This window comes from Eulemur rufifrons, chromosome 8, assembly GCF_041146395.1.
Source record: "Eulemur rufifrons isolate Redbay chromosome 8, OSU_ERuf_1, whole genome shotgun sequence".
In the NCBI taxonomy this organism is placed as follows: Eukaryota; Metazoa; Chordata; class Mammalia; order Primates; family Lemuridae; genus Eulemur; species Eulemur rufifrons.
This window is the reverse complement of record NC_090990.1, coordinates 116,012,204-116,039,750: the sequence shown is the minus strand read 5'-3', so window position 1 is coordinate 116,039,750 and position 27,547 is coordinate 116,012,204. Positions and strand designations below refer to the sequence as shown.

Genomic DNA, 27,547 nt, shown 5'->3' with positions numbered 1-27,547 from the left:
GCCATGTGAGTGCTGTGTCCAGCAGAATGGCTGGTGGATTGGAGAAACGTTTGACTTTGATAGGATTCAGTCTTATCTGTCTTAAAATGGTGAGTTCACCTTTCCAATTACCGGAAACTATTTAGGGAAAAAAAGACACATTGTCTTTCTCTTTTTTTTTTTTTGACGGGCTGGGGAGTGGGAAGATAAAAGTCAAAATACTTTTGGGTGGCACCAGGATTGTACATGTTCGCATGTTTGAAATTTAAAATGATATACTAAAGAAAGACAACAAGATTATCATTATATTTTAGGAACAAAGATTTCTGAAGTCTGTCAGCGGCTACTGACTTAGTTCAATAGGCAGATTCAAGGGGAAAAATGAAATGGTAATGTGATCTGCCTCCAGCCTCTAAATTCTATTTTAGGGTTCTTTGTGGTAGATTTGAGTACTGGGAAATTATTTGCGCAGGTAAAAACTCGTATGGATCGAAAGAGTACTCACTTTAGGTATAAAAATGTTGTGATTAATTTACTACTGCTCTGATTTGTATTTTACCTTTCCCCAAGTGGTGTTTTGCTTTATGGTTCTAATTTTCTAAATTTGTCTTTTCAGGTTGCTTCAGCAAAAACAGGTAAACTTTTCTGACAGGCAAGTTTTTCCTCCCCATATTTTGATTTTAATTTCCATTGTTAATTCATGGGCTGCCCTGAAATACAAAGGCTATACCAGGAAAAAAAATTCAACATTTTCTGACTCACTGACACTGGGTGCTAACCATTATATCAGGTGCAGGGGAGATGATAACTGGTAAGACAAGTCAATACATCAAACTTAAAAGACAAGTCCTTGAAAAGTATTCTTATTGAGTACTGTAATGTATAGAGCCATGTAGCCATGCATTTCCTCATACACAGTTAGCCATGAGTAAAATACTACGATGATCATCTTTCTAGCCAAAGAAATAAAATCTTAGGAGTCTAATTTATATAACTTTTCTTAGATGTCTGGGGAATTACACAAGAATACTAGAAATGTTGTATTTGATTGAATTGTGACGATTCCATACTTTAATCAAAAAAGGACTTTACACTTCTAATATTGCATATTTAAAATGTAGACAATGGTAACTCACAGCTGAAAAGGGGTTTTCTTTAAAAGAGATTTGATCAGCATTTTTCTTAAATAAATGACTGAAGGCAAAAATAATTTCTTTAGAGGCCTCTCATAGTTCATTCATTCTATTATAGAAATCTAAGTCCCTGAATAGAAATTTATATTTAATAGGATTTAGATTATCTGTGGGAACCATATAATATCAACTATATCACCAATAAACTCTCATAGTGATTCACCATAAATTGGAATATTTTTAATTATTATTTTATCTACACCAAAGAAAAAGGAAGTAGAATTAAGACAATTTTAAAATTTGACATATAGACATGGCAAAGCCATAAAATTTCATAAAATCCATGCATATATAGGTTTTTTAAAAATTATTATTTCCTGTTTTATTCACTTATTCTTGAGAGACCTTCAGGATTGGCCAGGAAGCTATGGGAAGGACTGCTTGGCCATATACAAAGTGGCCTTTTTAATAAGTGGCCTTTGGGTGGACAAAAATCTAGCTCTGTTGTCTCCTACAAGGTCCCAGCTCACCCAGGGAACACTAAGTCCTCAGAACAGGCCCCATTTTAGTCCCCAGAGCATTGACATTCTTCAAGAGAAAGGGAGGGTCAGGCTGAGATGCTGAGGCTGCTGTTCCTTGAGTTGTCCTGGCTTTTCAATAGATGGGATGTATTTCATTTATACTGTATAGAAAGTTTTATTTGGAATGTGTGTCTTTTGATTGTCTTTGGGCTCTGGCATTGCTGTTTATCTGTGTTTGGCCACTGTGGCCTCATGGGCTAATTTAGATCCCTCTGAGTTGGTAGAATGCACAGATGCTGGCAATCGAAGGGTTTCATTTTGAGGGAACAGAGTGGTCAGCTGCACATCTAGGGAATGATCGTTTCTCTTTCGTCAATCCAGTAAGTGGGCTAAACATGGAAGTAAGAAAGAGTAAGGAACTGCTGCTATTTTATGGAGCCGTACACCCAAGCTTTTCATCTGTTAAAGGGGAACATAGTACAGAGGCGCTGGTCGGAGCCTGCCCTAGAACCAAGTGTAAAACAGGTGATCTGTCTCTCCAGCCTCTGCTTGCCCCACACCCCCCAGAATCTCACTGTCACTGGCACCCCTCCACGGCAGAGCCATATGGCATGGCTTTTCCAAACCCATCAAAACTTACTTGTCACACACACACACACACACACACACACGCTTTCCAAGTGCCCATACATACACTATTTCACGTACTCTTTACAACAATCCTAAAATGCAGGTATTTTACATTTCAAAGTAAATCCTAATATGTAGGTATTATCACTATTCCACGTTTCTCAAGGGAAAAAAGTGAGACTGGGAGAGATTATGTGACTTGCACATGTTCACACACAAAAGTAAAAGGCAGATTGTTCTCACTCATATGTGGGAGGTAATTATTAACATAATTGATCTCACGGAGACAGAGAGTAGAATGACAGTTATCAGAGGCTGGGAAGGGTAGCAGGAGGGGGGATAAAGTGAGGATAGTTAATGGGTGCAAAAATAGATAGATAGAATGAACAATATTTGATAGCACAACAAAGTGACTACAGTCAACAATAAGTTATGAGGTACTTTAAAATAACTAAAAGAGTAGAACTGGAATGTTCCTAACACAAAGAAATGATAAATGCTTGAGGTGATGGATACCTCAGTTATCCTGATTTGATTATTACATATTGTATGCCTATATCAAAACCTCACACATACCCTATAAATATATACAACTATTATGTTCCCATAATAATTGGGAAAAAAAAAAAAAGTAAATGGCAGAGCAGGGCTCACACCCAGAGTTCCTGAACTCAAATCCTTTGCTCTTTTGCTACCACACAACCCCGAGTTTCCTTCTGCTGATACTGGCTTCCTGCATACTCCTTCCAGGCAAATGTGCCTCTCCTCACTCAATTCAATGAGGCCAGTTTTGAGGAGCCCTCGGCCCGGTGATAGTCTGTGTCCTGCTGGCCTTTTTTATGACTTTCAGACCTCTCCACGGAAGCACTATCAGGCCTTCTATGTCTCTGGTTGGTTTGGTTGTCATTTTCTCAGGAAACTGGTCCATTCCAATAAGCAGGACTGGCCAACATAGGAGATAAGATTTACTGTGGGGACAGAAGAAACAGAAGGAGTTGAGAGACACCATATAATTAGAGGAAAGAAGGCACATAGCATAGGACAAGTAACTGGGGGAGCAGAAGAGGGATGTGTATGTGTGGGCTGAAAGGGGGAGCCCCTGCTGGGGCTTTCTATTCTGCAGGGGAGCGGGGCATAGGCCCTTCCTGCAGAATCGGGTTCCACTTGCAAATGGCTAAGATGAGCAGGCCTGCAACTGTCCCCCAGCAAATATAACTGTCATAATTTTCTTTTAATGGCAAAAGACACATTCCTGGGTGATGTTCAAGGAATGTCTGGCCAGTGCACAGTGGCGACTTTGTTCATTTTTGCAGCATGGTTATTTCTGAGATGCTGCCAAAGCCAACTCTCTGGGCTATTGGTAGAGAAAGAGAAGATTGTCTGTATCTGCACACGGGGATTTCGCTGCGGGGCAGGGGAGCTGATAGGAGCAAATCACACGTCTGTATTTACTCTCTCTCCCTCTTTGCCCTATAATTTTGTTTGTTTTGCCCTTTAGCTTTGAATTTGGCATTTAGTGATTTCACTCAGCAAATGGAGTACATTAAATGTAAATGGCCAAGTGCCAGCTTCAAACTTAAAACCCAGCTATTTTCATTTGACCTTTTCTTTCACTTGGAACTCCCACATCCAGGACATTTTTGTGTCCGTGGAGTTTTGTAAATTAGTAAATTTCATTACCATGCAGTATCTCCCGCGCCATACCCCAAGCGTAGGGATGCCTTGCGCAAGCTCATGACATAGGCATTCACATCCCCCCGGTAAACCACGGCCAAGCCTGAGTGAGGGGGTCCACAGCATCTCATTCTTATGCTGAGGCAGGTGTTTTGATAGAGAAAGAGAAAACAAAGTTTATTTTTATTTTATATATAAGAATCGGAAAATTGTTCCACTCTCATAATATGAAAAAAAGTGCTATGGAGTAACCATAAAAAAGAACTCAATTCTCCCGCCTTCCTCCATTAGATTAAATGCCGTTTGGGAAATGTGCAAAGTGCCTGAGAGAGTGACCACAGCCGCTGAGCAGGGGTGGGGGAGTGGAGGTGGGGCCAGCGGGACTGCAGTGCAGCACATTTGTGGGACAAGGAGGGGACGTCAATGCTAAAGCAGCCTGGGAAATTCACAGGATGCCAAACTACAGTGGAAGCCTCTGGAATAAAGCCCCTCAATTATTCTCTCTCTCCTCTAAGAGTTCTTTCCCACAATCACTTCCCATTCTTAGTTAGCTCTTACTTGTACAAAAAGTGCAAATTATCTCACAGGCAACTGGGAAAAACCTCTTTGAAATCCCATTTCTGAAGGAGAGGTTTGAGCTTTCCAGATCTCTTCTGGAGAGTAGCTTGGCCTTTCCTTTTCTCTGTTTTTCCTTGATCTGAAAAATAAGGGCAAAGCTTATGTCTGAAGGATGGCACGAGGATGATTTAGTTTGAAGAGTAAGATGACGAAAGAAGTAATCCTTGTAGGTATCCTGGGTAATAGACAACTTCAGAATCTCTTTCAGCTCCTGAAATACCCACTATTGATCAGGCGTATTCAAAAATCAGTAACAGCATCACTGTAGAATGGGCTACAGTGCCAGGTGCCACCAGTTACCTCCTCACAGCCGAAGATGGGGACACGGTCATTGAAACCATGGTGGCCAATTCCCCAGGAACTGTGATGGGCCTGAAGGCTGCGACCTTGTACCAAATCACCATCAGAGCCATCGGTGCTGCTGGGCGAAGCCAGGCATCACCTCCAACACAGGCAAAGACAGGTAGCTGGATGCTCATCCTCTGTTGGTGTTTGCTCGTGACCTGGATCAGTTATACTGCATAATGTCATTTGGTGTCACGTGAATGCCTACAATTCAGGGCCCAGAAGTGAAAGCCACCAAATGATGCTTTTTGGGAACTCAGATATCTGTGGAAGAGGTAGCATTTAAATGCCAGATACTTTGCTTTGGAAAATAAAGACCATTTCTGGGCATCTTGAAAATCACCCCTGCTTTTAAATCTCTGAAACAGGGATTTCTGTTTTTAACCATACCAAATGGACACACAGAAGGCATTTTGCTGCACCTTGACCGCATGGCGTATATGTTAACAAATAAAAACATGTGGAGTTTGTCATCAGCATTATTTGAATTGATTTGATAAAGTTGTACCTAGGCATATTCTGAAAAGCTATTTATACATTAAAATAGTATAATCCATCATTTCCCCAATTGGTTTATATTATGATTACGGGGATGTTTTATCTAATTTCTGACCAAATTCCACTTGAAAGTAGTGCCTAATATTTAGACTTTCTCTGTTTCCCATTCCTCTGCCAAGTCATCTATGATTAATACACTCTTAAATAGCAATTATTTAATGAAACTCTGTTGTGAATTCTTTTATAAAGCAAATAATTATTTTACAGTATGTGTAATCAACCTCAATTTACTTATTCCTAAATTTGAATTATCCTCTGTTGGACTTTTGTAACGCAAATGCACATGTTTTTGTCTTTTTAGTGTTGGCTGCACCAATTCTAGAAGTCAGCTCTCCACGTTCAGACTCTATTCTTGTGCAGTGGGAAGCTGTGTATATGGCAATTGGATTCTCTGTGTCCATTATGAGAGCCAATGGCTTGGGTAGAATATGGAAAGAGAACACTACAAACACCTCCTTGACATTCACCAGTTTAGAAGCCGGGACTCTCTACACCATAAAGGCCTATGCGTGGAATGCCAACGGAATCCCTGGGGATGACTCCACCTGCAATCAGAGAACAAGTAAGAACTTCTCAGCTCAATCTCAGTCTTATTTTGATTAATGAGCAGGGCTGTGCATTGCAGCCATCAAGAGTAGTGTTAAATGATAAGTACAGAGCAGCTGGCTGCAGCTATTTAAATTTATTATGAAGTTATTTATAGTGCTTTGACTATTCTTCCTTGGTAGTTTAAATGCTTTCTGCATAAATAAAGAAATGCTGCTCAGAATACATAGAGCAGGGCACCTCCCCCTCTGACATCGACCTCAATTTCAGTTTATACATTCAATATCATGTAGAAGGAGATGATTCTTTTTTTTTTTTTTTTTTTTTTTTTTGAGACAGGGTCTCATTCTGGTGCCCAGGCCAGAATACAGTGGCGTCATCATAGCTCACTGCAACCTCCAACTCCTCAGCTCAAGTGATCCTCTTGCCTCAGCCTCCCAAGTAGCTGGGACTACAGGTGCTCACCACCACACCTGGCTAATTTTTTGTAGAGAAGTGGTCTTGCTCTTGCTCAGGCTGGTCTCGAACTCCTGGCCTCAAGCAATCCTCCTGCCTTAGTCTCCCAAAGTGCCGAGATTACAGGCGTGAGCCACCACGCCGGGCGAGGAGATGATTTTTGTTAGATTTACCAGTCACCCCTCATCCCTTCCTGAGTTCAGGCCAACAGTATAAACGTAGAGAATTGGGCCAAACAGGAATTCACTTATTCGGCAGACACTGAGTGAGTGTGCGCCAACTTTGAGCTGGCTTTGTTCTAGAGATACAACAGCAAACAAAGGAAGGTTCCTGCAGTCCTGTGCTTTATGCTGTGGTAGGAATTGGTGTTTCAGATCTATTTCCATAAGTCCTCAACTGAGGCCCGAGGCTGACGTGGGGCTTCCCACCACCTCTCCTGCAGTCGGGGAGAAGCTGGAGCATGATGTGTATTCTCTCTCCACCCGCACCCGGGGACGTCCTGCCCAGGGCATCCTGCAGCAGAGTAACTGAAGTCCAGACTGAGCTGCTGGAGTGAGGGGGAGAGAGAGAGATAAGGTGGGAGAGAGAGAGGAGAGAGCAAGAGAGAGAGAGAGCTGTTTTTTGGTATTTTTTTCTTATGTACAGTAGCTTATGTTTGAGCAGAGAGATCTGTTTTTAATTCTCTTGAGACCGAGTAAACCATCCACTGGTAATGTGACCTAAATAGATACCAGACTCTCACCAACTAGATTAGCTGTTTCATCCCTTGGGGAAGACCAAAGAAAGGGTGGAAAGAAACCAGAAATGTTCTCTCCAACTTTCCCTAAGTTTGGAGGGGAATGGAAGCCCCATTGTCAAGAGGTCAAGGCAGAAATATAGGAAGAAGAGAGGGTTTGCCTTTTATAATACTTCTCTTTCTTTTCTTTTCCATCTCTCTCTCTCTCTCTCTCTCTCCAAACATTTACAGAGGTCCCACTATATGCTTGGGTATAGGTTAGCTGATGGGGATACAAAAATCAAATAAAGCACAATCCTTACATTCAAAGAACTGGTTGTGTCCAAGTTTTATGCTTTGAACACTTGCAATTATCCAACTATTGGGGCACCCTATCCTCTGTGCTCTGCAACATTGTTAGGCTAAATCTTACTCGGGTTCTTGAGGTTACTACAAAATCTTAATTGTTTCTCAAAAATGTAGGTCCTCGTGCCCCTGCCAACATTCAAGTCTCTTTTGATAGTGGGGCTCTGAAGGCATCTTTCTCATGGGTACCAACAGAAGGAGCTTTCAACTATACTGTGATGGCTTTGAGTGACTCTTCAGAGCTGAGCTGTAGCACAACTTTCAGTTCCTGCACCATCTCTTCCCTCCAGTGTGGAACTGAGTACCTGATTTCAGTTTTAGCAAGTAATGATGCTGGATCTAGCAAGTCATCTTCAAGAGTGACCCTGAAAACCGGTATGTAAACAGGAGTGAGAGGGCTGTAGGGCTGGCAAGTCAAAGTGACGGCCATAAGGGAAACAGACAATCCCTGACAGTGTTCCAGAACACTCTGGAAGGAGTGAAAACAAAAGCCTGGTGTAAATGAAAGCATTGAGCTGGATGTTCTGATGAGTTTGAATAATGTTCATAGTGAAACCAGATATTGTGCATTGCAAAAAGCATTTCTTTGAAAATTAGGAGGCCTGGCTCCTATCCCAGATTTTCATTAATTAACATTTATGAAGTTGTAAAAATCCTAAGATCCAGTTTGAGTTATATACAGCTCTAACTGAGCTGTATTGCTAACTGCCTCTTCTTTTACATTGTGTTTTATGACCTGGGCTTGGTGGGAGCTAATTTTTAAAATAAAGATAGGGTACTTCTAGTTCTGAATATGTGTTTGGATTTTTCCCCTTTTCATTCTTATCAGAGAGATAAATACATATATATGTGGAGGTTTACTCCTCTGTTTAGAAATATCTATTTAATAAAAAGAAAAAATCCTGAAGCAGAAGGGCAATAAAATTTTTTAAATTAAAAAAATGTTATAATAGAAATATCTATATGTTTGGGGAATGGAAACTAACATTTGGTGAAGATCTACCGTGTCTCAGGCACTACAAACACGTTATCTTATTTAATTCTCATTACAACTCAGTGGGGTAGGCTCTATTATTTCTTTTCTCAGATAAGAAAATTAAAGCTCAGGTTAAATAATTTTCCCGAGGGCACACTGATAATAGAAGGTAGAGCTGGGATTCAAGCTCAAGTCTGACTGGTTTCCAGCCTCTGAGCCAAAGAAAATCTGGGTAATTGCAATAATGTCCACTTTATCCGATAGTCAGAATTATGTCATTCTAAGTTTAAAAGACTTCTGAGCAGAGAGAAAAGGAGCCGTCACCAAGCTGATATACCGTATTCCACAGGGGAAAAAATACAGCCTAATCCCTCAGACCCACAGTTTCCTAGAGGTATGCTAAATTAAGGTCATTGATAACAAACTTGGTGATTTGGCTCCTCTTTTGACAACTGCAATTTAATGTGGATGGGACATTAGGAGTGGTTATGAGGGCAGGATAGCTGAGAGTGAGGGAACATAGATAAGAAACACGTTCAAAAGCACAGCAGTTCCAAGTTAGTCATTTAGTAGGAGAGAACCATGCAGTGTTTTCCAATCTTGGATGCATATTAAGAGCACCTGAGGAGCTTTTATAAACTGCGGATACCCAAGTACCTAATTGGTACCCAAGACCAATTAAATTGGAATTGCTGGGAATACAGTCTGGACGTGAACAGTTTATAAAAGCTCCCCAGTTGATCTAAAGTGCAGTCTGGGTTAAGTGCCACTGAAATAGTCCTGCACACTTAGGGGTCCAGGAGGTACTACTGTAGTTTGTGTATAACACAGTCAAGACTATGGGAATGACCTTGACTTATCAATAAAACAACTATGTTTCGAAAGTGCTATGTATTTCCTGGGGCCCAGAAATAGGTAATATATTTTAGGAAGATTTCCATTAGAGATGACTAAAATTTTAAAAGCTTGGGGCTTGAATGAATAAACTTTATTTGAATTCATTTTTTCAGAAGACTTCATTTCACACTGATCCTGGGTAAATGAGGCACTGACTTAACAGAAAAACAGGCAGGGCCGGGCGCTGTGGCTCAGGCCTGTAATCCTAGCACTCTGGGAGGCCGAGGCGGGAGGATTGCTTGAGCTCAGGAGTTCGAGACCAGCCTGAGCAAGAGCGAGACCCCCCCCCCACTAAAAATAGAAAGAAATTATATGGACAGCAAAAAAATATATATATAGAAAAATTAGCCAGGCATGGTGGTGCATGCCTGTAGTTCCAGCTACCCGGGAGGCTGAGGCAAGAGGATTGCTTGAGCCTAGGAGTTTGAGGTTGCTGTGAGCTAGGCTGACACCATGACACTCTATCCCAGGCAACAGAGTGGGACTCTGTCTCAAAAAAAAAAAACGAAAAACAGGCAGTATTAACCAAGGTGATCTGTGCCTGTTTCTGACATGGTCTAGTGCATGTATTGTGGGAGATAAATTTTAAGACATCTGAGAATGTCTCATTGGTTCGCTTGAAGAATTAGAGAAAATGTCAATAGAAAATACAATGAATGATGGCTGTATTTTTGTCTCTAAAACATAACTTCAGAGATATCCATTATTCCCTTCAGGCCAGACTGGTTTCATCTCTGGATAACACCAAATCTTTCAACAAATACTCTAACAGTCAAAATCCCCACATCTTAAAATGACTATCAAACCCTGATGGTGCTCATTATTTCAGACAATATTTCAAATAACAAGAGAGTGTGGAGAGGTCATTGGAATTTGTTGTGGTGGTTTGGGGCCTATAGCATAGCCCTTGGTTCCATAAAGAAAATCTTCTAATGCTTCTGGTTTATAGTTTTGCATATCATGTATCAAATTCAATGTGTTACAAAGCTCAAAGTTGCTGATTTGAGTTGTCTTAAAATCTTGGATAATTGCAAAGATGCAAAGAAAATCTCCTGCAGTAGTCTCACAACTGCTTATTATTGATCATTTCCTAGTTGCTTGTGCACCTGGAAGAGTGATAATCCAAGAAGATCCCCCCGGCCACCTGTCTGTGGCTTGGTCCAATGTAGATCTGGGCGATTACTATGTGGCCTTTGTGAAGAGTGATGATGGCTTGGAAGTACACTGCAACACATCCCTTACCCAGTGCAATTTCTTATCTGAGTGTGGCTTCACTTACTTTATTAGTGTTTTTGCCTATAACAAGGCAGGACAGAGTCCTTTGGGTGACATATTCAATTATACCACAGGTAAGTCGCATTTGATGCTTGTGAAGGGAGTTCTGAGTTCACTAAACTCAGCAGCAGAATGGATCACCTATTGCTTTTATTGACTTCCCACCTGGGAGTCATTCTAGGGCCGAGAACAGAAAATGAATCGCTTATCTCACAATTTTTTTCCAGGCTAGGAAATTTTGGCATCCTGGACCCAAGCTTACCAGGCATGCAGAGCTTAGGAGTGAAAAGAGGGGAAAGAACGTAGTTGTTCAACCCTGCTCTGAAAAATTGGGCTCTGCACAAAGATGCCCTCAGTGTTCTAGCCTGGGCTGCACGCTGAGGGGGATGCAGTCCCTGCATTTCAGGAGTTCACTCTCCTGAGACCCAGAGACAGAGATGCAATGGCCAAAATGCTACACGGTGTAGAGGGCTTTGGAGTAGAATACCTGGGTTAAGTCCTAACTTGACCACTAACTCATTCCCACAGTGGGGATAATGATGTCCACCTCACTAGTTCCTTATATCCTCTACTGCAAAATGGGACAAATAATAATGAGATCACGAATGTGAAAGGCCTTTGTATGTGATAAGGCATGATCCAAATATTTTTATTAGCATCATTATTACTGTTGCTATTATTTTCCTTCACTAGTCTTGGATTTTGTGCAGGGCAGGGGTTATATTTTATTTATCTCTTCATCAGTGTTTGTCATAGTGTGATCAGCATATGGGAGATGCTTGATTTTTAAAGAATGAGTGGAGAGAGTGGTTTGAAATTAATTAACCACATTTACAAACAAAAAACTTCTAATACAATTATATAAAAGTACTAGCTGGATTGCAATAAATTTTACTAGGATAAGGGATCTAAATAGTTGGCGCCTTTGGAATTTGGAGCAAGAGATCTCGAGAACACAGGAGGGCCTTGCAGAGGGAGTGGCCTTGAACTGGATCCTCAAGGGTGGGTGGAATGTGGGTGGGACAAGAGCATCCCAGGGAAACTCCAAGCTCAGTTAGACGTTTGTCCATGGGATTCTTTAGGGTCTCTTCTAAGATCTACTCATACAATTATGCTTCCGCCTGCCCCCAGCTTCATCTTGGTTTAGTGCCTGGAAAGACTGACAGGATCCGAGAGGTCAGAGTACATATGCTTTTGTCAGTTGGAAGAGGGGAAAGGTTTTCCAGTAGAGGGGTCAGCAGTCTTCAAGACACAGAGAAATGAGAGCACGGGTGCGGTGGGGAATTGAGGAGTCTGGGGTGGCAGGGGGTCGGGGGAGGTGCAGCTTGTAACAGCCTTGAATGTCCTGCTGAGGATTTATCCCCTATGCAGGGGCTGGGCCTGGGCAGACCTGTTGGAGGTTACTGCAGTAGTATAGGTCTGGGCATGGGGAGGTCAGGACTCGGTCCCTCCACTACCCCCCGAATTGTTCCTGTACAGACCTCCCTTCTCTCTCTGCTTCTGCTTTCAGCTCCCTGCTGTCCTAGTGACATTAGCCCCGTGTTGGTGTCCAGTGACAGAGTAGAGATTGTCTGGTCTCCTGTCCGTGGTGCCGAACTCTATGAAACCAAGGCTGTAGATGGGTACAACGTGGTTGAGTGCAACGACACCGCGCCTGCTTGCACCCTTTCGGCTCTGGAGTGTGACACCAAGTACAACATCACAGTGTATTCTTTCAGCGAAGTCAGGGGCAGCAACATGTCATGTACTTCCCGATTTATAACCACAGGTACAGTACAGCTATGATTTCAATCACTGGTGTCTGAATGACTCACCCCAGCCTTGTGCCTCGGGATGGGCATTCACCAAGACCTATAAAAAGGTAAAATCCCATTAACCACTCTTTGTGGGGACCAGTAGAGCCCCTGTTGTACTAAGGAGAGGTGGAGAAGAAGGTGGAAGAGGAAAGTGGGAAAAATGAAAACAAAAGGAGACCACGGGGACAGTGGGAGATTTTGCTAGCGATGGTCTTGGCTGTTCAGTTCCTCCTTCCTTTGGGGGGCCTGCTTGTATTTACACCATTTGCAAATGTTTGTCTTATTTACTTTTTGGACTAACATTTTCCAGTTAGTCCAATACTATAGGAACCAATACCCTGTGTCAACGTCAGCAGTTTTCCACACATAGGCACTATGAATTTGGCCTACATGCATGGTATGGTTGAAATTCTGATGATCTCATTGGGGGGAACAATCAGTTTTAGACCAAATGGCCCATGTGATGTTTTGGACTCATGCTGTTTCAATTAATAATCTTAAATCTCTTAGCTCCTTGCAGTCCTGAAATAAATGTTTCAAAGGATGCATCCTCCATGATTAAGGTGCACTGGAGATCCACTAATGATGGCGCTACTTACACAGTGACTGCCCAGGGGGAGAGAGGGCTGTATCAGTGCAGCAGCACAGGCGAGTCCTGTACCATGGGGGCCTTGCCCTGCGGCTCGGTGTTCTCTGTCACCGCTGTGGCTGAAACGCAGGCAGGACGGAGCCTGCCCAGCTACAGCGTGCCCCTGGAAACTGGTATGTAGCAACCACAGCCTGAATGTTGATTTCAGCAGGGTCCTTAGGAATTGTTATAAGACGTGAACTTTTTAATTTAATCTTCCCCCAGTGTGATAGAAAAACATTAAACTCAGAGACTTTTCAAAGAGCCCCAGGGTTGAAAGTAAAACTTTCAACATTTTACAGGTTCTGTGAAAATGTCATCAAAAGGCTCTAGTCTATCCCTACATTGGCATCAGAGGAGGGATGTATTAACTCTGCGAAACATTTATTTGAATTTATATTCCCCCATGATACAAGCTATCAAAACAGCTAACAAACAAGTAACCAACTGAGCTGGTTTATTATTTATTTCTTGGCTCAGCCCTTTCAAATCTTTCTGTAAAAAATGCTTTCTGAGTTTCAGTCTCCTAATTGGTAATGGGGGGTAATGGCCTCATGGGGTGGTTATGAGGATTAAGTTAATGCTGCCAAGCACTTAGCATAGTGCCTAATGCATAGTAAGAGCTCCAGAAAAGAAAATCGTTATTTTCTTCACAGCACTGTGTGTGAACGAAGTTTAGCTAATTACTTAAAGCCTTTGGACATTATTTGCTCTTATATACGATGACAGATGGCACTTTGGACAATAAAAGTTGAAACACCTCGCTGGGCACAGTGGTTTGTGCCTATAATCCCAGGTTGAGGTGGAAGGATCACTTGAGGCAAGGAGCTTGAGGCTGCAGTGAGCTGTGGTAATGCCCCTGTACTCCAGCCTGGGTGACAGAGTGAGATCCAGTCTCCAAAAAAAAAAAAAAAAAAAATTCAGCAGTTGAAACACCTAAAAAAAGGCAGCAGAATAGAGACAACGCTAAATGCTGTACACACAAACATTCTAGGTATCCTGTATCCCATATATGGGGTCCCTAAAAAATTGACTCAGCTAATGGTATCTTAGGTGGCTAAGAAATCAAGCTTTTATATCAGTGATATAAATCAGTGAAATGCCTTTCTCAGGCATTTCGTAGTACAGCACTTAATTACAAATGCTGTGAAATGTTATATTGGAAGAAAAGGTGAATACAACCATTGTTTTGAAATTTGCAACTGGAATTGTTCAAGCTGGGAAGCAAGAAAGGATTTCTTTCTTATCTGAAAAAAATGGGGGAAACTTCAATACCAATTACCAATAGCCAGTTAGTATAGTGCATTCTTGGAGAAAGCACCCACTATCCATAGTTGATGTTACATGATGTGTCAGAGGGAGTGAACAGAAAAACATTTTTGATTAAGAACTGAAAGTTGGAGAAAAGTAGGACATTGAGCAAAATGCAGGCATTTTTTCACAAATAATATTCAGTGGAAATAAATCCCTAATTCTTTTTCTTTTATCCCATTTAAGTGCCGTGCTGTCCGGCTGGTCTGACAATAACTCAAATCACCCAGTCAGTAATCAACGTGAGCTGGACTATTGGGATGGTGGCCCAAACCTATGTGACAGTTTTGGAGTCACACACTGGACAGTCTAAGTGTCACACTCATCAAAACCACTGCCTCCTGGGATGCATTACATGTGGCGTCAATTACACAGTGGCATTAAAAGCAATTAGTGCCACTGGGTTGACTGCGGACTGCGCCCACCAAAGTTATTCCTCTAGTAAGTGAACTCTAAACTCTAGCTCAAGAATATTGGTAAGGACTTTATTATAAATTCAGGCATAAGCCCTTCCGAATCTCATTTAAAAAGATGCTGCATCTCCACCTAGCTTGCATTATAAATTCAGACGACTTTCTAAAATGTTTATAATTTTCCCTGTGACTTAAAACCTCAAAGCTTCAGAGGTTTCTGTTGGTAGTTGGTGAATTAATTCCCCCTGTAACAATATTCAGGTATACTGATACTTTTTCTGAAGGGATGATGTATCTTTATATGACGGCTACCTGCAACACAGAGTAGTTCAGCCTGGCAGAGTTTTCAGAAAGCATTAGATCACACATTCTATTTGGTTTGCATTCTTTCCTTCTCATTATTATGATGCTGCTACCTCTCTGTCTAAGCCTCTCCAGTCCCCTTCAATGGTTTCTTATTTCAACAGACCAAGAGAGCAAAGGCATCTATCTGTCTACTGACAGTATTGTACCTCGTTCTTCACAAAGACCAAACCATTAGGGAATAGCAGGGGAAGGGAAAGCAGTGTAGGGTTAGCAAATAAAATTCCTCTTGCATGATTCTAATCCGCTGAAGTGACTGCTTGGAGGACTGTTTTGAAAAACCTCCCTGAGGATGCCTCCCAGGCTTAGAAGGAGCACAATGATCAGTTATTTATGTCTGCCTGAGGCATGGAATGGGAGACTTGAAAATATAATTTTGGCATCCTAGAGCTAGCAGAGTCTTAACTGGGAGTCTAAATTAGACATGGCTTCTTATAAGTTGTGTTGCCTTATCCTCCCTAATTCTGTCTCCTCGTTGGTAAGAAAAAATAGGGACATCTTCCCAGCTTATTCTTCTAAGTTGTTTTGAGAATCATAGTAAATTACAATGTGAAAGCATTCATACCGTGCTGTGCATAGGTCGGCTGCTGTCTACTTTCTTTTGGCCTATTATTTTTCATTAGATTTGCTGCCTAAGTGCTCTCCTTCATACCCAGTTCTGCTGGGAACATGGCCCATTGCTTATTCTTTTAACAATAAATCAAATGAGCCTGATTATAATAATTTGCAAAAATTATACAATATCATTTTAGTTACTAAGGAATCCACCATTTGGTGCTCAGCTTGACACCTAATGTGTAGCCTGTTCAAAGTGCTTAGGAAAGGGGAAAAAAAAATACCTAATCAGCTAGCATGGATGAAGTGTGGACCAGCAAACTTGGTCACCAGACTGTTGGGTGAGGGGTTGTTTCCAAGGCATCGTGCTACTCAGCTCAGTAAAAATAGTTTTTTCAATGAAAGCTGAATGCAATTAATTATATAATATTTAAACTTAATCCCACCAAAATAACATGAAACTAGGGCATGATGAGGGATCTTGACAAGTATTCTGTGCCTTTGACTCATAGTTTGAGTCATGTACAATATGTATCTGCCAAATGTGGACCTTTTTGACTCACCATTGTTTTATACTAAAAATTCATACCCACACCACCTTCACACATGGATTTCTGATCGTGCAGCCCACCATGGAAAGAGCTTGAGTACCCCTTCAAATCTTGCTCTAACCGGTAATTGATCACATTATTTAGAATAGTTTACTTATATTAATATATTTTTCCCTGCAATCATCAAGGCCATGTTTGTGGGAAGGTGGAAGAAGTGATTTTGTGTTTTTTGTGTTTTATCCTGCAGGTGCCTGCTGCCCTTTGGGGGTGAAATTATATAGGCTGGGCCCTGATGGCATCCGGATCCACTGGCAAGCCTCCAGGGGCTCTGCCAACTACAGCACCGACCTCTATGGCTCCAAAGGCATTTTCACGTGTGCCCCAAGCGCTGGCCTCAGTTTCTGTGATGTCACCGAGATCCCATGTGGGGATGTATATACCGTGATGGTCTCACCAGTTGCTGAAACAGGACTGAAGCTTACTTTCTGTCCAAAAAAAATATATTCAGGTAAAGCGAGTTATGACAGTTTATCTAAAACCAACCCTCAACTCAGACCTGTGAATTAAGACTCAGAACAATCTCACTTATTTGCTATGTAGGAAGGGCAAAGAGGGTGTGAAATTTCTACATGCCGCAGGCATATTCTGGCTGTGGGGAACCCAAAGTTTCTTTGGAATTGTGATGCTTTATTATTATTTAATTTGGAGACACTCTTCTCTTCCCTCTCTCTTCTCCTTCTTAAAAAGGGCTAGATGCTTGGTGCTTAGATAGTAAAGCATAATTTAAAGTGATTTTGTGCTCTGAGATTTGGGGATAGATTTTTAACACAGTCTTAGAGATAGTGATAGACATCTTGGGATGTTGGAAATTAAGAGACTTGAACTTTTATTTGCTCATATTAAGAATTATGAGTGAGGAAAAGTTGGAGAATCTGAAAAAATGAATTTACAAATCATAAACTAGGTTTGGAATTATGAGTGGGCAGACAGTGTGTGATCACAAAACATGGCTGTCAGCAACTGCCATCTCACCAGAGCTGGCAGAAAACATTAGCAATTCTCCTGCTCTGTATTCCGGCACCTTCTGCTACCTTGCCCAGAGCATAGTCTTACATTTTTTTGTACATTTCTAAAAGAAAAGAGATGATTAAGCCCTAGAACTTTGCAGATGAACACAGAAAGAGGAATAAGTATTGGCTCACAAAGTTTTACTGATAACCAGAATCTAAAATGTCCAATTATATGTAGGTGACAAGAGGTTCAGGATGGCTCTTGGTGATAGAACGAGGCCAGTTCCTCCTGCGGGAGTATTTTCATTGTCCTTGGCTGTCACGCTCTGATTCCTTGTTTTTTCATTATCTTGTCCACAGGACAAGCTGGCCCAAGCATAGCCCTATGGGAAGGGACAGGAATAGGTTCTTGGGGTGAGGATGAGCCCTTAGGAAGAGGCATCTACAGCTCAATAACAATACTTCATCACATCTGCATAATATTTTATAATTCATCAAGTATTTTTACATTCAATATCACATTGAATGCTCAAAATAACCCTATGAGGTAGGCTCAACAGATTTTATTATTTCTATAAATGAAGAAACTGAGGCCCAAATCTCTATCCACAACCCTTCTCTTCTCTTAACCTCTTCTAAACCATATTCAAACTCCTCTGGGCCAAAAGGAACTCCCGATCCTCTGCTATTTCTGATCTTCCTCCCATCATCCTTGTTTCAGGATGAAAACTCTGGAGTCAGCTTTCCTCTCCCTCACCCTCCATATCTAAGTAGTCTCAATTCCTGTCCTGTTCACCTTCACTGTGGTTCCTAAATCCAGCTGCGTCTCCTCATTCCCACAGCTACTGCTATGCTTCAGGCCCTCACAGCTCTGCCCTAGACTACTGCACCGTCCTATCTTCCTGCCCTCCAGCCTCCGTACCATCACCAACATTGTCCTTCTAGGACACTGACGCAGTTGTGTTACTTTTATGCTTCCATATCTTCAAAAGTTTCCCACTGCTCCATAGGATAAAATTCAATCCTCTGAGCATGGCATTAAAGGTCCCTCACAATCTGTCCCCTGTCTATCTGTGCTTGCACTGTCCAACAGAAATTTAATGTCAGCCATGGATGAAAAATTTAATTTTCTAATAGCCACATTGAAAAAGTAAAAAGACATAAGAAAAAAATTGATTTAATAATAGATTTTAGTTAAGCCAACAGATCCAAAATGTTATCATGTCAACATTTAATCAATATGAAATTTATTGATAATAAGATATTTTGCTTTTTTTCATACTAAGTCTTTGAAATCTACTCTGCATTTTGTACTTATACCACATCTTAGTTCAGACTACCCACATTTTTTTTTTTTTTTTTTTTTTGAGACAGAGTCTCACTCTGTTGCCCAGGCTAGAGTGAGTGCTGTGGTGTCAGCCTAGCTCACAGCAACCTCAAACTCCTGGGCTCAAGCGATCCTCCTGCCACAGCCTCCTGAGTAGCTGGGACTACAGGCATGCGCCACCATGCCCGGCTAATTTTTTTTATATATTTTTAGTTGTCCAGCTAATTTCTTTCTATTTTTAGTAGAGACGGGATCTCACTCTTGCTCAGGCTGGTCTCGAACTCCCGAGCTCAAACGATCCTCCCGCCTCGGCCTTCCAGAGTGCTAGGATTACAGGTGTGAGCCACCGCACTCAGACTAGACACATTTTGAGTGCTCAGTAGCTGCTTGAGTGGCTACTGTATTGGACAGAGAAATTCTAGGTTCATTCCACGACATCCTTCCTCAGAGGACTCGATTCTGTAGTCTAGTCGCATGGAATCATGCACGCCTGCCCCAGCCACACACACTTCCCATCATGTTCCCAAGCTAATGCAGTGCTCTTCTCTTTGCCTGGAATTCCACCCCACTCCACCAAGAGAAGTTGCTGGCCCAATTTTTCCTCGTCTGTGAAGCCCTCTCCAATTCACATGAGCTGAGTTAGCCCTTTCCCTCCCTCCTTTATGAACCTACGGCACCCTTATCTTTTTATATATATATATATATATATTTTTAGATGTCCATATAATTTCTTTCTATTTTTAGTAGAGATGGGGTCTCGCTCTTGCTCAGGCTGGTCTCGAACTCCTGAGCTCAAATGATCCGCCCGCCTCGGCCTCCCAGAGTGCTAGGATCACAGGCGTGAGCCACCACGCCCGACCCGGCACCCTTATCTTTACTGAACATATTACTGTGAATGGAATGTGTGTTCTTTCTCCTAATAAGTGATGGTCTCTCTGACTCTCAGTACTTAGCACGTAACTGTTGCCCAGGATGTTTTGAATTTAAAAAAGAATGAATGTATGAGTTTATGTGCCTATGATCATACAGCTGAGTGATGGAAGTCTTCTGTTCTTTCTCCTGCTCCTTGCCCACACTTCAACCCTTAGAGAGTCAGTCCTCTGATGGCTTGTTAGCCACCAGAAGTCCTTGTTAGTGAGAATTCTGATACCCTTAAGTGGGGTGCCATCTCAAGCCTGCAGCCATTTCGGCTTGGTAAGGATTAGGTGTACAGACTCAAGTTAGGAAATCCTCCTTTGCTTCAGTCTCCTGGTAAAAGCCATGCATTTGGGAGAAGACTTTTGTTTTTGTTTGTTTTCTGCAATATAAATGATGCCTTACTCTGATAATCAGGACAATATTATAAATGATAGTAATGACTAATATTTACTGAATTCCATGTGCCACGCACTATCCTTTAAGGCTTTACATGTATTAACTCCAATTAATCCTTACAACAAACCACTGAGGTTGGCATTCTTTTTTTCCCACTTTACAGATAATCTGAGGCATAGCGAAGTGACTTACCCAAGATCATACTGCTAGCGAGTATCTCCCCTTATCACCCAAGTTTGTGCTTATTCATTCTTTGGTTTACTTCACTATTATTCTTTCTTAAGTTATATCTTCACCATCTTAAATATATCAATAAATATATTTTAAGTGCTTGTGTTTTTATTGCAGTAACTTGCTCTGGAAGTACACTTGGAATGGGTAAGTCATTTTTCTCATGGATAAAATAGAAGGAAATTTTTGTGGCTGCATCATGGGATAACTTAATGAAGTCAGGATCAAAGCTGCCTCTTCAATTAGAAAGGCAAACGGTTTCTTTCTTACTTTGATGAAAGGGGTTCCTGCTCTCCCATCCCATAACTTTTTCCTCCCCTAATATAGTGCCTCCTCTCAGATTACAACAGTAGCGACGAATTTCTCTGGATTCTGGAGCCTTTTCAGTCTTCTAGGGTCCCACAGGAAAATGTAAATATTTCTCAAAGTAGTGGTGTTTAATCCCTCACACTGTGTTTCCTTCCTGGTCCAGCTATACATTGGAATCACCTGGAGAACTGAAAATTGATGCCTGGACTCTGTCCCCAGAAAGTCTGATTTAATTGGTCTGGAGTGAAGGCTGGGTATCAAGATTTTTAAAAGTTCCTCAGATGATTCTAAAGTATAGCCAAGGCTAAGAAGTGCTCCTTTAGAGCAGGGCTTCTCAACTTCACTGTGCATATAAATCACCTGGGGCCCTGTTAAAGCCAGATTCTGATTTGGTAGATCGGGTCTGAAACTGCATTTCCAACAAGGTCCAGGTGATGCCAGTGATGTTTCTGCTGAGGCTTTGGGCACACCTGCAGTAGCCAGGTGTGGGAGGGACTCTGCTAACAGCCGGCTAGGATGTTTGCTTCTGGTTTGCCTGGGTGGGTTTGCCCAGGGGAAAAAGGGGGTGCTGAAAGGGGACTGGAGTGAAGGTAACCTTCACTGCCTCCTCGGTTTTGCTCTGGGCTGATCTTGTCTAGGCTATTTTGGTTGCCCCCAAGGAGATTACTTCTTGGGCAGGGCAGTGGAGATGAACACACCGAGCCATGAGTGCTGATCCAGTAAGTAGCATATGCTGCTTCAAGAGGAATCCTTGCCACAGTCTTCTAGGAGGCAGCTTGCTCTGGGGCCTTAGGAAAAGCCCCAGCATATTTCCCAAGTTTGTAGTTTGATATCCCAAACTACACAACCCTCCCTCCCCCCACAGCCAGACACGGCTGACTTCAGAGGGTGTGAGTGGAAACGAAGGCTTCCTCCCAGTAAACCCCACCAGACAGCCTCCCAGTTGGGGCCAGCTCCCCACCTACCACCTCCTTACCTGGTAGGGCCCGACTGGGTCTGGACTCTCTCTCCACTGCCTGTGCCCTGCCTGGGCTCCTTTCCTCTCCCTGTCCGTTGCTTCTCTGAACACAGCAAGGCACATGCTTTCCAATTCCTGCCCCACCTGCGAGTCTGAAATAAGCACAATCCCTATTAATTTTTCAAGAGTTTTGGTTTCTCATGACTACAGGTAAACAGATCTGGCGTACTGAAAACAAACTGGGAGGAAACTTCTAATTATAAAAAATTGCTTTTAGGCCGGGCACGGTGGCTCACGCCTGTAATCCTAGCACTCTGGGAGGCTGAGGCGGGTGGATCGCTCAAGGTCAGGAGTTCGAGACCAGCCTGAGTGAGACCCCGTCTCTACTAAAAATAGAAAGACATTATATGGACAACTAAAAATCTATATAGAAAAAATTAGCCGGGCATAGTGGCGCATGCCTGTAGTCCCAGCTACTCGGGAGGCTGAGGCAGTAGGATCGCTTAAGCCGAGGAGTCTGAGGTTGCTGTGAGCTAAGCTGACGCCACGGCACTCACTCTAGCCTGGGCAACAAAGTGAGACTCTGTCTCAACAAAAAAAAAAAAAAAAAAAAATTGCTTTTAAAAATCTCCCAAAGTTCTAGTTGACCATAAGGCCTGTTCTTCAGTGAAAGGGACATGGGCCTAGGTCTGTATTCTTAGAACCTATTTCTAGTATTATGGTGGTTTTTAATCAGTATTTCCCTGAGTCATAGAGGGGAGAGGAGGAGAGGAGTGGTGTGTTATATATTGGCCTTCCCTGAGATTTTGTTAAAGAAAGAGTTACAATGCTTTAAGAAAAAAAAAAAAACTTGAAAACCGTTACTCTTAGACCTTGCTACTTTCACTTATCAGCATCACCAGAGAGCGTGTTAGAAATGTATAACCTCAGGCCCCACCCTGACCTACTAAATCCCCAGCTGATTCGTATGTGTATTCAAGCCTGGGAAGCACTGCTGGGGTCCTGTTCTCTAACTTTGCCATGTATCGGAATCTCCTGGACAGCTAATAATGAAGGCAGAGGCCCAGGCCCTATCCCAGAGAAGTGCCTGTGTGTGTCCATCAGGTTCCCAGGTGATCCTGACACACGTGGAGTTTGAGGAACACTGCTCTAGGTCACTGGTCTCCCCTTTTCTGTCCCTTTGGGCTGCAGCTTATCCTGGCTCTTCTCCTCATTAGAGAGGCTCAGTCTTCAGCCTGACATCTGCCACTCTCTTTTTTTTTTTTTTTTTTGAGACAGAGTCTCGCTCTGTTGCCCGGGCTAGAGTGAGTGCCGTGGCATCAGTCTAGCTCACAGCAACCTCAAACTCCTGGGCTTAAGCGATCCTACTGCCTCAGCCTCCCGAGTAGCTGGGACTACAGGCATGCGCCACCATGCCCGGCTAATTTTTTGTATATATATATTTTAGTTGTCCATATAATTTCTTTCTATTTTTGGTAGAGACGGGGTCTCGCTCTTGCTCAGGCTGGTCTCGAACTCCTGACCTCGAGCGATCCACCCGCCTCGGCCTCCCAGAGTGCTAGGATTACAGGCGTGAGCCACCGCGCCCGGCCCTGCCACTCTCTTAAAGTGTTATAGATCCTTATAGAAATCCTGCAAGACCCTCAAGAGTAAGCCAGGTTATTTGAGGGTCTCTGAAGTCATCTGGAAATTATATCTAGGGGGAAATTCTAAATTGCTGTCTTCAATTTTCAGCATTTCTCCTCCCTGTACACAGGGCAAGTAAATCAGGTCCCTGGCTAACATGGAGCCTTTGAACATGCTAAGGGGAGCCTTGGGAATCTTGTTGGTCTAAGATTTTGGGTCTTCTCTGACTCTTGGATTATCCTAAAGTTTTTCAACAGCATGAATGGACTTTTTAAGAGTCAGATCTGGATTCAAATCCTGCCATTATTACTTGCCCTTAGTTAGGTCGCATCAATTCTTTCTAAGCCTAGGTTTCCTCATCTGAAAATTGGAATAAGTAATAATCACTGAATAAAAGACAATAAAGATCAAATGAGATATAAATTATTGGACAAAATGACAGGCCCATAGTTAGTACTTAATAAATGGTAGCTATTATTCAGGATAAGTTTAAGCTTATATCATATTCTATTATGTACCAGTTATTAACATTTTAGTGTGCTACTTCTAACTAAGACATACGCATTTTAACCTCAGTCCTCATAATACCATAACTCATGGGTTCTCAAAGTGTGGTCCTGGGGCCAACAGCATCAGCATCATTTGGGAACCTCTTAGAAATGCAATTTCTGGGGCTCTACCCAGACCTGCTGAATCAGAAATTCTGAGGCTGGGGCCCAGCCATCTTTGTTTTAACAAGCCCCTCTAAGCAAGTCTGATGCATGCTAAAGTTTGAAAACCACATCTTTAATTCAAGAAAGCTACTTTGATGCTGGAAAACTCATGTAGGCTGGGAGGGAGAGGAAAACAATCTATTTGAAGTGACAGGGCTGTAACAAGAGGTAGACAGGAGGGGGTTATGCTAGACATCACTCCGTGGGGGGATCCTTCATCTTCAGGATCCAGCATGTTTCACTGTCACTTGCACATCCTGGGGAACTTTGAAGAAGTTTCCTCTCCTTAACATACTTAGCAGCTGAACAGGTTTATGTTCTCCCTATACAACTCCCTGAATCAATAAAATTTTGGAGTTCCCTGAGGAACACAGCAAGTTGGCCTGGGGGTGGAAAGGAAAGTTCCTTGTTCTGAGTCAGTAGTCTGAGCTTAAAGAGGATTCATTTCATGAAGCAGGAGAGAGATCACCCTGGTCAGTTAGAAACTGCTGGTCAGTTTAAACAGCCTGTCTGCCCCTTAAACAGTTCAGATTGTCTTAGTATCCTGCTTACTTACTGTGAAATGCTGCAAAATAGCATTTCGAAACAAAATACTAATACAATCTGAGACATTTGTACTTTTTCATTTAAGAAAATGTCTGCATATTTAATGCATCTTTCTGCTCCTTCCCTTTCCCATCCTTTTCAGTGATTTACAGAGGGAAGAGAAATCCAGAATGACCCAGTGAGCCCTGCATAAAACCAGACACTTGACCAAGTGCGTAATGTAAATTGATTTTGTGTGATTCTATGGCAGAGTTTTTTGTCTTTGTTTTAAAAATTCTTTCCATTTCTTTTGCAGAGTTGTCTCAATTGTTAGTGATTAGAAATGGGAAAGATCTATTAGAATACAGAATTTTTCTAGGATAGGAAAAGCTCCTTTTACCTGTAGAAGAACAACTCTGATTCTGTTTCCTGAGGGCAAGGTCAGGTGTGTCCTCGCCCACACAGGAGTTCAAGATCTGCTGTGGTGAGGACTCTAGAGTCATGGATCCAGAAAGTTCTCTGGAAGGCTGCCAGCGTGAGCCAGCACACTGTGAGAACCCTGAAAACATGAAAGGTCTGCTTAGCAGAAATTCTTCTGAGATTTCACATCCGGACACATCACACGCTTCATGAGTGTTTCATCAACACCAGCACTTGCCATGCAGCCCCCTAGCCATTCAGGGGCTGGAGATGTTCACGCCCAGAGAAGTCAAGCCGCCTACACAGAGACGAGGCTCACCCCAAGACACGCCGCCACCAGGACTTCAGCATAGGTTGGATAGCAGCAGATTCCAGGGCAACCCACGGTAACAAACACCCTCATCACAGTTAGAAGGAAAGCTGAACTGCTTGCTGGGTTTGCTGAGCCAAAGCATCAAGTGATGTGACATTCTTGAGAGAGCATCTGGAAAACCAGAACAGCTGGCCTGTTGCTAGAAGGATTGCAGTTACACTTCTGAATGAGCAAAGGCACCAGATGGAGGGCACCCACTGGCAGAGCCTCAAACTGTGGCAGACTGACATACACGCATCTTTTTGGGGGAGGACTGTCCATCTTATTAGCTGTGTCTCCCACTCCCACTGTAACTGCTTTTTTGATCTTTGGAGAGGAAAGGCAATAATATATAACATAAATCTGTTGTATCTAAAAAATGTTTGTCCTTCTAATGTCAGTAATCTGATTTTTAAAAATGGTGCAAGTAGGACTTGTGTAACACACAAGCACACAGCTACATTGCTTACTTCCCAAATGCATGGCTATGGAACCAAGAATGTCTATAGTTGGGAACGACCATAAAACTCTGCCCACAGGGAATTGGAGCATGGAGTTAGGCTTCAGCTAAGCATGGAAAGGGGGGCAAACTTCCCTTTCTATGTCTCCTCAACCTCCCATAAAGTGTGCTCCAAGAGAGGCGATATGTTTTCTCTGTAAGACGGATCAGAGATCTTCCCCAGAGCATCTGCTCTTGAAAAGGAAACAAGCCAAAGGCACAGATCTCTAAAGATGGAGTTTGAAGCATCAGAGAGCACACACAGAGGAAGGTTGAGTTTAGTTGACTTTTGTTCCTACACACCAGTGAGTGAACAGGAGTTCAGCTAGGTGCATCAGCATCACTTGGGGAACTCATTACTTATAAAGTTTCCCAGTTATCACTGCTGGAGATTCGAATTCAGTAGGTCTGGGATCGGCCTGGGAATCTCTGTTTTTAACAGGCTCACCAGGTGATTCTGACATGGGTCCAGATTTGGAAACTTTAAAGGCTTGCCTTGGTGAGCTCTTCCTTGCAGCAAAATTTCAGTGATGGGAGGCTGAGAAAATGGAGGCTTGTGGCCTGAGAAGAAAGACTGGTGAGGAGATCTGGAGGATGCAGAGCAGGTCCATGCCCTGTGAGGGCAACCATGATGGTCTATAACTGGGGCTGCATTCTGGGCTGTGGTCCAGAGCCCACGTGAGACTGTGTACTGAGCCCAGTTGCTGTCAGGGTGCCCTCTGAGTAGAGCTGTGTTCTGGGCTGACTGGAATAGCCAAAGAGCCCAGGGCAAAGGCCAAATGGAAGGCTGGGATCACTGGCCCTAGGGAACCAGGGGGCTGGGACCAGTATACTCATACCCTACAAATACCAGGGCAGAAAAGGAAATGGACAGCTGCTTAGCTAGATCTCTAAGCTGAACTCTTTGGTCAAAATTCCATTGAAGACAATGTGAGCCACACTGGGTGAAGATAAAACCAGTTTGTTTAACACATATATAGTACATACTACGTGCTTCCCAAATATTCATTTTACTCTCATAACCCTATAAGCTAGGTAATAATGTTATCCCCTTTATACAGATGAGGGAAAAAGAGACTCAGAAAGGTCATTTAGCTTCACCACGTTCACACAGCTAGTCAGTTCAAACACAAATTTTCAGGGAGTCAAGTAAGTAGCATTGATTAGACCTGCTAATCTGTGATATCGTTATGGAGATTATTTCCCCAGATTATCATTAAGTTATCAATTATTAGTGAAGAGGACCTGGGAATGGTTTTGTGAGTGAGTGACCTAACTCAGGTGCTTGCACATTCAGCCCTCGGCTGTTTTGGCTATCAGCTCTGTGAATTATACAAAGCAGCTTTTCATCTCTGGCCGTTGGTAGAGTTTACTTTCCATTCTGCTGTGTCATGTTTAGGGAATCCAAATTCATTTTTCAGTTTGTTAAAAAGCAAACTAAAGGAGACTTAGAGAAACAGCTCAGGGAGGTTATGCAAAACTAAGGGAGCATGGGAGGAGAGGTAATATGATACACTGGAAAGGGCAATGGTCTTGGACCCAGGTGGATCCAGATTCTAGCTCATATTGAGATATTACATGATTTATTTAACCTCTCTCGCCTCAGTTTTCTCATCTATAAAATGGCAATAGTCATCTTGCTGGGTTGCTGTGAGAGTTGAGATATTATATTTGCTGAATATAATATCCTCATATTCAGCACACAATTGCAATGAAACTGAGGTGTTTAGGGTCACACTGCTAGTAATAAGAAGGAGAGCCAGAATTTGCAGGAGGTGGGCCTATGTCTGTGTGCAGCAAAAGCCAATGATTGCTCCACTATTCCACAGCGCCACCCTGGAATCTGGCCTTCAGGAGCAGGAGCCACAACTGTACCCTATGTGACCAAAGTCAAACTTCCAACCCAGAAGGCCCTTTTTGTGTCATTCTGTGGCACCTAGTCATTCTCCTCAAGGGT

The 27,547-nt window shown here is 42.6% G+C and overlaps 1 protein-coding gene across 1 annotated transcript; it reads left to right on the top strand.

The window, feature by feature from the left end:
* Nucleotides 1-25,471, top strand: FNDC7 (fibronectin type III domain containing 7). Its single transcript, XM_069479067.1, has 13 exons — nt 1-89; nt 596-614; nt 4,764-5,018; nt 5,760-6,020; nt 7,659-7,916; nt 10,509-10,763; nt 12,200-12,457; nt 12,996-13,247; nt 14,611-14,865; nt 16,554-16,814; nt 20,306-20,335; nt 24,483-24,551; nt 24,636-25,471. Exons 1-12 carry the CDS (start codon nt 27-29, stop codon nt 24,512-24,514), a joined length of 2,199 nt encoding a protein of 732 aa, XP_069335168.1. The 5' UTR covers nt 1-26; the 3' UTR covers nt 24,515-24,551; nt 24,636-25,471.
* Nucleotides 25,472-27,547: the final 2,076 nt, after the last annotated feature.